Consider the following 10,829-nt stretch of genomic DNA (forward strand, 5'->3'; position numbering starts at 1 on the left):
AGTCTGCATCACTTATCCACATAATCATATTGGGAGAAAAAATGCATTGCATCATACGTTACCATTTTTCCAGGAGAATCTCAAACAGATTTTGTAATCTAGATCTTAATGCATCGAGATATAAATTCTTTGTAGAAATACTTGGAATATATTATGTATTTAATTGAGATATTCGGTATCCTTCTATCTAGGGAAACTAAATATGTTAGTTTCTTTTCTTGTGAATACTTTGTGTATATTTCTTGATGCTAGGTTGGATTAGTTGACCTAGGAGCTGTCAGATTAGTATCTGGTTTGTACAGCTTAAATGCTGATTTTGTATACAGCCTATTAATAGGCTATTACTTGTGAATAGAAATATGAGTCATTTTTCCACATGGTATCAGAGATTACCCAGAGACCTAATCCTGTGAGTTTTTTTTCTTTCCTTGTCCAGCCATTGAAAGTCGGCCATGGCCACCAACCAAGACTCAGTTTCAATCATCTCTTCTGCCCAAAAATCCTCCTTAGATGCCTCTAAGGTATCTTTTGACAACTAGTCCTCTCTTCAAATCACCATTCATAAGCTTAATGGTCAAAAAAATTTGCAATGGTCCCGATCTGTCACGTTGTATCTCTGCGACAGAGGTCGTTTTGGTTACCTGAATGGTGACAACCCCGCTCCAAAGGCTGATGATCCATCATTTGCTCAATGGCACTCTAAGAATTCTATGATCATGGCTTGGCTCATCAACTCTATGGAGGTGGACATCAAAAAAACCTATCTCTTCCTCTCTCCTGCCAAAGAAGTTTGGGACACTATCAAAGAGGCTTTATCTGACCTTGAGAATTCGACTCATGTATTTAAACTCAAGTCCAAACTTCGGGACCAGCAGCAAGGAACTCTTACGGTAACCCAATATTATAGCATTTTGTATAATCTGTGGCATGAAATTGATTTGTCTTATGTTGCTAAATGGAAGTGCTCAGATACATCTTTATATTAAAAAAAGGTTGATAGAGAAAGGTTGTTTGACTTTATGCATGGTGTGAACCGAGAACTTGATGAGGTTCGTGGTCGTATTCTTGGGAAATCTCTACTTCCCTCTATCCGTGAGGCCTTTGCTAAGGTTCGTCGCGAGGAAAGTCGCAAGCGGGTGATGTTGGCCACTCTCTCCACCACTGACATTGAGCACTCGGCTCTTGCTACCCGACGCCCACCACCTGGTGTTGATTCCCGTGGACCACGGCGTGACTGTCCTTGGTGTGACCATTGCAACAAGCCTAGTCACACAGGCTAACTGTTGGAAAATTCATGGCAAACCTGCCAATTGGAAGCCCCGAAAAACCACTAGACAGAACTCTCTGAAGGTCGTGCTTTGACTGCTGGACAACCTGAGGCCTTTCCTTTCACCACAAATTAGATTGCTCAACTCCACAAGCTGCTCACTTCCACTTCCGCACCAGACCTGACCTCTCCTGGATCTTCCTCCACTCCAGGTACTTCTGCCGCATATACAGCTCATACCACTCCCTGGATCATTGATTCCAGCACTTCTGCCCACATGACTGGCCAATCTCACCAGTCTACCACTTATAGCTCTTGTCCAGGTACAATTAAAATCAAAACTGTTGATGGTTTTGTCTCAACCGTGGCTGGTAAAGAATCTATTTATCTATCTCCTCTCTATACTCTTCAAAATGTCCTCCATATGCCTAATCTCTCTTGTAATCTGCTTTCCATTAGCAAACATACCCTTGATCATGGTTGTCATTCGAAATTCTCACCCTTACATTGTGTTTTTCAGGAAATGTCCTTGGGGAAGACGATTGGGAGTGCGAGGGCATGCAACGAGCCATACTGCTTTGATGCTGATCTGCCACCTGCTCAAGTTAATAAAGTGTCTTTTGGTTGTACTGTTTCTAGTAACATTGATATTATGCGATGGCAATGGCATTATCGTTTAGGCCATCCTAGTTTCCCCTATCTTAAACATTTATTTCCTAGTTTATTTCGAAATAAAAACTTGAGCATATTTAAATGTGAGGTGTGTCAATTTGTAAAGCATGCTCATATTGTTTTTTGTTCTCATTCCTATAAAGCATCTTATCCATTCTCTCTAATTCATAGTGACATGTGGAGGCCATCCCGTGTTACAAATATCTCTAATACTCGTTGATTATATCATTTATAGATGATCACACTAGTTTAACCTACATATTTCTTTTAAAAGACAAATTTGATGTTGTTGACACTTTCAAAAAATTTCATTCACTGATCAAAACTTAATTTCATGCGAACCTCCAAGTTCTGCACACTAATAATGGAAGAAAATATTTCAGTTCAATCTTAAGTGATTATCTCAATTGTAATGGAACAATACATAAGAGTTCATGTGTGGGTACTCCCCAACAAAATGGGATTGCTGAAAATAAAAATCAACATTTATTAGAAGTTGTTAGGGCTCTCATGTTCACTACTTTTGTTCTTAAGATTTTCTGGGGAACCTATTCTAACAGCAGCCTATTTAATCAATAGAATGTCTTCTCGTGTCTTATAACATCACTCCAATTTCTTCACTTCTTAAGATTTATCCTCATACTCATCTAATATCGAATATTCCACTAAAAACGTTTGGTTGTTCAGCCTGTGTTCATATTTTAGGTCCTCATCATACCAAACTCGATCCTCGTTCTCAAAAATGCATTTTCTTAAGGTATTCTTCCACCAAAAAGGGCTAGAAATGTTACAGCCCTCTCACTCATCGTCTCACAGTTTCCTTAGATGTCACATTCCATGAAGAACAATCTTTTTATCCCTACACTTCACTTCAAGGAGGGAATGTTAGTGATGCTCACTGCTAGGACATGTGTTTACCAAAAATAGAACCTGAATTTGCCTCAAAACCACCCATTTCATCTGATTTTGTGCTAAATTCTGAATAAAACATTTCTGAAATGGAAAAGATAGATCAAATAAATACAAAAAAAGAATTGATGGTTTATACTAGGCAACGTGGCAAACATCAAGTACTACAACCTGCTATAGATCTCGTCTCCCATATGTCTGAACCAGTGACAAATTCTAATGTAAGTGATTCTTTGAACCCAATTTCATTTTATTATAATCCTAGTTCCAATGTCAGATCTGCCCATTGGAAAAAGGAAGGGAGTTAGGAGTTGTACTCTACATCCTATTTCTAAGTATGTGCTACAACAGGCTCAAACCAAAATTCAGAGCCTTTGTTGCCAAAATTGAGATGATTATTCTGAAGAAAATTGATGAAGCCTTGTCTGTTCCTGAGTGAAAGAAAGTGATTGACAAAGAACTGGAAGCGCTGGAAAAAAATACAACTTGGAAAATAGTTACTCAGCCGAAAGACAAGCATGTGGTAGGATGCAAGTAGGTATTTACAATAAAATACAAAGTTGGTGGAACTATAGAAAGATACATGGCAAGGTTGGTTGCAAAAGGGTTAACTCAAACCTATGAGGTGGACTACACAGAGATTTTTGCACCAGTGGCAAACATAAACACAGTAAGAATTCTATTATCAATAGTTGTTAATCTTGATTGGCCATTGCAACAACTTGATATCAAGAACGCTATCCTAAACGGGAATTTAGAAGGCGTAAATGAAGATTCCTCCAGGCTTCAAAGAAAAATATGGAAAAAAAAAAGATGTCACTTATAGAAATCTCTCTATGGCTTGAAGCAATCACCGTGAGCATGGTTTGAGAAGTTCAATCAAGTGATTAAGAAACATGGGTACAAACAAGGCCAGTTGGATCATACTCTATTCTTCAAACATTCACAAAATGGTAAGATTGTACTCCTCATTGTCTATGTTGATGATATGATTCTAACTGGAGATGACCTTAATGGAATGGAGGAGCTTAAAAGATTACTAGCCCAAGAATGAGGTAAAAGATCTTGGCCAGAAGAGATACTTTATGGGTATGGAAATTGCAAGAACCAAGCAGGAGATTTCAGTCTCTCAACGTAAGTATGTTACTAATCTTCTCAAAGAGACTAGTATGCTTGGATGTAAACCGGTAGCAACACTAGTGGAGCCCAAAAGAAAGTACAGGCCGGAAAAAAAGAACCTATAAACAAAGGGATGTATCAACGACTCGTGGGAAAATAGATCTATTTGTCTCACACAAGACCTAACATTGCCTTTGCAGCTAGCTTGGTCAGTCAGTATATGCACAGTCCTTTAGAAGAACACTGGGAGACAATGGTATCTAAAGAAGACACCAGGAAAAGGTTTGTTGTTCAGAAAAAAATGAAGAAAGAGTTGTAGTGGCTTTTACAAATGCAGACTAGGCAGGTTCCATTGAGGACAAAAGATCAACATTCGAATATTGTACCAAGGTATGGGGAAACCTTGTTACTTGGATAAGCAAAAAACAACTTGTCACAAGGAGCAGTGCTGAAGCTGAGCTTAGAGCTCTTGCTCAAGGAGTATGTGAATTGATCTTGATAAACGAGTTCTTGAAAAATTACAACTTCAAAGGACGAATCCTTTGAAACTAGACAGCGACAATAAATCAGCTATTAATATAGCACACAATCCAGTTCATCATGATAGAACCAAACATATGGAGGTGGATCGTCATTTCATAAAAGAAAAAGAACTATGTATTGTGTATGTACCAAGCAAACAACAAGTTGTTGATTTGCTAACAAAAGGGCTATCAAAAGAAGACTTTGATGAGCAAGTACTCAAGCTGGGCATGTGGGACTTGTATGCACCAGCTTGAGAGAGGGTGTAGAAATACTTAGAATATATTATGTATTTAATTGAGATATTCGATATCCTTCCATCTAGGGAAACTGAATATGTTAGTTTCCTTTCTAGTGAATAATTGTGTATATTCCTTGATACTAGGTTTGATTAGTTGACCTAGGAGCTGTCAGATTAGTATCTGATTTGTACAGCTTAAATGCTGATTTTTTATAAAGCCTATTAATAGGCTATCACTTGTGACTAAAATATACGAGTCATTTTTCCACATTCTTTATCAAATAAAAAAAAGAGCAAAACCCAAAAGAGCAAAACCCAACACCAGAAACAAATAATAATGTTTATACATATGAATATATAATACATATAGATATATAATAGATGAAGTCAACCTAAATGGTTAGGAAGTCAGATAAATAGAGAATCAAGGACCCTACAATATAATAATATATAACTACAATACCGAAAGTTAAATTCTTCAGGGCTCATCCTCAATGGAACAAAAAAAGAAAAGAAAAAACAGATTTTCCCCAAAAGTAATAGAACAAACATTCCATTGGAACAAAATGTTGCAAAGGAACACTATTTAATCTCCTGAAATCAGCAGAAGTTCCAAGTGTACAGTACAAAAAGCATATCTATAAACCTAGATTCTAGTATAATACCTGAATCACAAGGGAGTCAAAGCTTTTTTCTGTACCATCAGAATCATATCTTCCCTCATATAGGTCTTCCATACTATCAACAGATGACCTTACACTTAGTGATGTTACAAAAGTTTGCCACAATGGTCCCATTATTACTGCAATAAAACATTGTTGTTATTGGGGCCCTTATAATTTAAATTGGTAAGAGAAAAAGAAGAAAATAAATGCATGCTTGTGTGAAATGAAGTGAGAAACATACTCATAAATTCACTTTCAGTAAGGCTAGGGAAATTCTGAACAAATTGATTCAAGCACTTCAAAACCTGGTAATTAATGAAAAACAAAGCAAGGATTTCAATGCTTATTGTAATTCAAAGAGACAACATGCATCATGGCAGAACTTTGTCAAACAATCTGACCTCCATTCTGATGCTCCAATCATCAGGATCTTCAGGTTCCACTGGTTGATTTAGGATAATAGCGAATTGAGTCATCCATGGTTTAAGCATAGGTATCAATATTGTGCTGGTTTCCGTCTGAACATAAACATCTTAATCTGTTAATTCATTATAGAACAAATTCAATCATCCAAATCACATCACTGGGCAATAATTAAAACATAATGAAGAAAATACCCTATAAACACCACTCATTGCACCCAGCATGGAGATGCAAGAATAAATAATTGAAAGAGCTTTTGCACGTAAATATTTGTCATACACCTGCACAAACAAACCATACAATAGAAGATAAAGTGGAACTCAGTGTAATATGGTTTTCCTTCTATCAACAAGAAACTAAGAATGTAGAGAACAAAATTTTAACAATGAATACCACTAGCATGTCAACACTATAATGTTCAATGACAATTGCAAAAAAAAAATGGAGCCTTCTGCCCACAACTGTCAAAGCTACTAAACTTTTATGCAAGCCACCAAACAATAGTTCATTAACTCTAGCACAATCCATGATAATCTTTTAAAGGAAAAAAATCAGAGAACACAGGGAAAAAAATCACGAGTATAAAAATTAATTTTCATTTCTACATAACAAAATCATGCAAATACTCGTTGTAAATCATGATTTTTTCTTAAGCAAATTGATGATTAGCACAGAATAACCATCATCTTTAAACAAAATTAAAAAATAACATGGACAACATAAATTAAAATCAAACCCATAGTAATTGTTAGTCAAATTCAAATTGCCCCACATCTTAATGCTTAATCTTTAAGGAATTACCCCATGCATTTAGCCTTCAAATCTTTCTAGAGCTTATCGTAATATATTGATTGTTGACTATTGCCAATTAATATTTCAAATGAATTTACCTACTGTTCAGCTCACACAAGAAAAGGGAGTGCTGTGTTGGAGTATAGACTTAACTTTGCTCACTTTCTAATAGATTAAGCTTTTGAGACAACTGCTAATCACTATGCACATTACCCATACCCACCTTTAGCTAAAGAAATAAATAAGATGCCCAGAGATTGCAAACAGACAAAAATGCAAGTACGATTCAGTCATTTGGTAAGCAATGTAAACTTTTACTTGAACCATCAAATTCCTCGCGAAGTTTTGACATAAAATTCTCATTCATTTGGCCTCTTTACCTCACTCATTTGTTCAATAAAGCAAATGACTCAAAATTAACATTGTTATGCAAATGCGCAAATACTAATGTGAACTCAAAAGCATAATTGACTATTTATGCTTATTTCAGATTTCCTTAAATAACACCCCTTAAAAAATAAAATTAAATTAAAATTAAAAAACATCAAAATACACTCAATATAGGATTCTAAAGAGCTGCCAAAATGGGAACCAAAATATAACACAAACAAACCTGAGTGGATGAAACAATAGTAAGCAAGCATGGGAACAAAACAGGTACTAATGTGGGCATCACTTTATCGTCCAAGTCATCAGAGAGAAGAGCCAAGCACCTCAAAGCTCCATGAACTACAACATTTAGGAAGCAAATCATGCATCTTTCAGATGTAAAAGCCATAAAACTCTTAAATGTGAAACAAATAACAAACAATAACTTGCAACACTTGAGCAAGTTAAAATCCCTAATAGCCTAGATTAAAAATTGTCATAATATAGTACACACCTAGAGGTTATTGTTGTCAATGTAACAGAAGTGGTAATAACAGAATAACAACAAACAAGACAGCTCAGCACCGGTTGCTGCTGGACAAGCCTAATAGATGATGTGTATGTTAAAAACAGAAATTAAAATCACAGTATATGACATGTGATGCATTGAGTCTCATTTTGAGCTTCCTGATTCAAGCCAAAGCTTATATTGACGCAATAATTGAGGCCATCAAATACTTTGACTTGGCCAAATCATGTAACTAAGGAACCTTATCAATTTCTTTCAAAATGATTTTAAGGAGAATGTGACAACAACCTCATAGTAAAACTTCAAATCCTGCGAGATTAATATATGTTCGCATAGCAAATATTTAAAATTTAAAAAGCATTAACATAGACCAAGTAGTAGAAAATTATTGTATTGAAAACCACATAAACAAAGGCCAGTAAGAACAATGACAGAATAGTTACCTCCATCCCTATTTGTCTGGTCATTAATTAACTTCAGGAGATATGGCAACAAGTCAGGCCAATCCTCTGGCCAATCTTGAAGTGCAATCGTTGCAATAGCCATACTAATTGCAGTGCACATTTTTCTATAAGAGTCATCCAGTGACAACAATAGAAGTCTGCGTATACGTTCCTGAGTGTGTAAACATGGCCTAATTAGCCTTGGAACTCTTAAGATATAATATACAGAAATTATGACCTGATTTTTTTTATGAATTACAAACTCTCTCACAACTAAAATTATTGCTCTGAAATACTTTGAATCTCTTCTTTTTTCTTTTTCTTTTTTCAAGGGAGGGGCTAAGTAATTAGATATTGGGAACATGTTTGAGTTGGGATGGAACCCTTCACAGCTGCATTGCCTCATGAAAACTTCCAGAAAAGAAATATTCATACACAATTAGACTGATGGCAAATTCCAAATTGGCTGGAAGTTTTATCATTTTTTACTGAGAATTTGAAGCAATATTGAAAACAGGAGAATATGGTTGGGCAAATTATCTGAAATTTTAAAAAGTAAAATGCATTTATTAGCTCAATAGCTGACGAATCTATTCAGGAATTTCCCTTTCGAGAGATTTTGTGGAAAAGTTCAGCTACCCCAAAAGCTAAATTGCTTGCTCAGTTGTTATTATTGGGATGTCTTCATGTTCATGATTCACTTGCACTGGTTGTTATTATTGGGGCATCTAAATGTGCATGGTAAACTTCAAAGAAGCCCCTTCAAGCTTTATCTCCTGTAAGTGTTTTGAGCAAAAAATAACAGAGAATCTGCTGATCATCTAATTCCATTGCGGTCTCTTAATTTATGGTTTAGATTTGAACCTAGTGTGGGCTGTGCCAGAATATTGCACTGAACTACTGGGACTGGAACATGGGTTTCCTTCAGTATGTTCTGCTGGGATGGGATATAGGTTGCCTACTATTTGGTCCTGCTGCAACTGAGATATTGGTTGCTGTTCACTAGGTTAAAATGTTCCAACACGATAACAAAACTAAAAAAATTAAAAATATAAAACCATTCTATTTATAACTCACTAGGACTAGTGAAATAAATTCTATGAGTCCTCTATTCATTGAATAATTAAACTCTTAGGCGAAAAACTTTATTGAATAATCTAGGACAATAAATTTATTGACATATTTGTTACTCCATTAAAGAAGGAAAAATTCATACTATCTGGAACGAGTGCACACAATATATTTTTCCAATTAAACATGAAGTAAACAAAAAGGATTTTTCAATGTATTGTACCTTCTCATCACAGGAAACAACAGGATGCTCAAAAGATTCATCACCCTCGTGCCAGTGTTTCTTAATAAACTGCTTAAGAAGGACAGCAGCTAGGTATTTTTTTTGTTAAATCCAACAAGATAAACAAAAGAACGTTGAATATAGATGGATATATAAATAGCAAAGTTGGATATATATTTACAAAGAGAAAAACTAAAAGAGCTTTCCAGTCCAACAAAACCAGACTTTGCAAGAATCAAAATTCCTTGGCACGTACCCGTGAGGGTGTACAAACTTTGCAACTTAGACTATTGTTTTTGTTTTGTAAATGATGAAATAATTCGGAAAAACATAAATAAATGAAAGGATAAGCTTCTAGTCGTATATACATTCAAAAATTTATGGTCAATCTGTAAACAAGCACGTATAGGAAAAGGATATCTGGCGTAACCCTAATGAGAGCTCTCTGTTTACTGCAACCTGGGCAAGTGCACTTCCAAACCCTTCAAAAAATAAACAAGTAATTTACACAATCGGAAAACAAGGTAAACCCTTCAAAGAAAATACATATTCATGTCTCTTGTGGACAATGTAACTCCTATACTCTCTCTACAAAGTTAATTCAGGCATCATCATTTCCCATAGGAGGCCGATAAGACAATCCAACATGAAACCGAAAGCATAAGTGAAGAATCATACTTAGCTCAAGCATCAAATATCGATTCATTGAACAATTCTCCTAATACGAGCCAAACTCAAGTTCGAAGTGTCGAACAAATCATGATCCTCAAAAAATCAACTTGAAATGAAACTAAAGTAGCTAGAGTGAGAGCTATGTAGCAAAAACCTGGCTGAAGAGAGGCCTGATTAAGCGAAGCTTCGGCGAAAGAGCGAACCTCTTGGTTAGAGTCGAGGGTGGCGGACAAGCAATTGAGTAGCCATTGCTGGTCCTGATCAACAACACCATGAACATTCGCCATTATCGCTGAACTGAATGGGAGAAACCCGAAAACCTAGGGCTAGTGTGGGCTAAGATTACAGAAAGCGTGGGCTCCCACGTTTGCCCTTCAGATTTTGGTCTATGGGTTTTTCCCGCTCAGTGGAGACGCGGCTAACACAAGACAAGACAGTACTTGTACTAGTCAGCAGTACTGCTCGCTTGCTGCCTTTGAAATGGGTTGGGTTAATATATGGAAGCTCACAGATCACAGTGGCACTTTCGAAATTTGATTTTCTCATTGGGAGCTCCAATCCAAATAGGGTTTGCCCAAATAGGTGCTGTTCTTTAATGTTTATAAAAATTATTTTTTATTTTTTAAATTAAAAATTTGACAACATATCAAGAAACCACGTACGTTCGGTAACATCATTTTTACTTTTTATTTTTTTTAATTTTTAAATAAAATCTCTGAAATTTTGAAATCAAATTTTTATTGCTTTTAAAAAAATTTAAAATAGTTTTTCAGTTTCAATTTTGATCGATTTGCAACAGTGCCCCTAATGCTCCGTCATCTCTCTCCCACCATCAGAGAAACTAATCGATTGTCTAGCCGTTGCCTTAAGAATGGCATCTGAGAATCCCTTTCCTCCTTCTGCCCTACAACT

At 35.9% G+C, this 10,829-nt stretch overlaps 1 protein-coding gene across 3 annotated transcripts in view; it reads right to left on the reverse strand.

The window, feature by feature from the left end:
• The window catches only part of LOC133822814 (uncharacterized), a 30,394-nt gene extending 19,910 nt beyond the window's left edge, over window positions 1-10,484 (reverse strand). Inside the window, exons 1-9 of one of the 3 annotated variants that reach the window (XR_009888041.1) lie at window positions 10,072-10,483; window positions 9,666-9,727; window positions 9,246-9,338; window positions 7,952-8,123; window positions 7,224-7,339; window positions 6,013-6,099; window positions 5,797-5,913; window positions 5,637-5,700; window positions 5,396-5,532 (exon numbers count right to left, since the gene is read on the reverse strand). Coding sequence is in view for 2 of the 3 variants with exons in the window: in XM_062255255.1 (XP_062111239.1) it covers window positions 5,396-5,532; window positions 5,637-5,700; window positions 5,797-5,913; window positions 6,013-6,099; window positions 7,224-7,339; window positions 7,952-8,123; window positions 9,246-9,338; window positions 9,666-9,727; window positions 10,072-10,204 (981 nt within the window). In the remaining variant the exon portion in view is untranslated. Of the gene's footprint in view, window positions 1-5,395; window positions 5,533-5,636; window positions 5,701-5,796; window positions 5,914-6,012; window positions 6,100-7,223; window positions 7,340-7,951; window positions 8,124-9,245; window positions 9,339-9,665; window positions 9,728-10,071 lie in introns of all 3 variants that reach the window. The other 2 variants (XM_062255255.1, XM_062255256.1) reach the window with 2 other exon arrangements.
• Window positions 10,485-10,829: the final 345 nt, after the last annotated feature.

This window comes from Humulus lupulus, chromosome 3, assembly GCF_963169125.1.
Source record: "Humulus lupulus chromosome 3, drHumLupu1.1, whole genome shotgun sequence".
Lineage (NCBI taxonomy): Eukaryota > Viridiplantae > Streptophyta > Magnoliopsida > Rosales > Cannabaceae > Humulus > Humulus lupulus.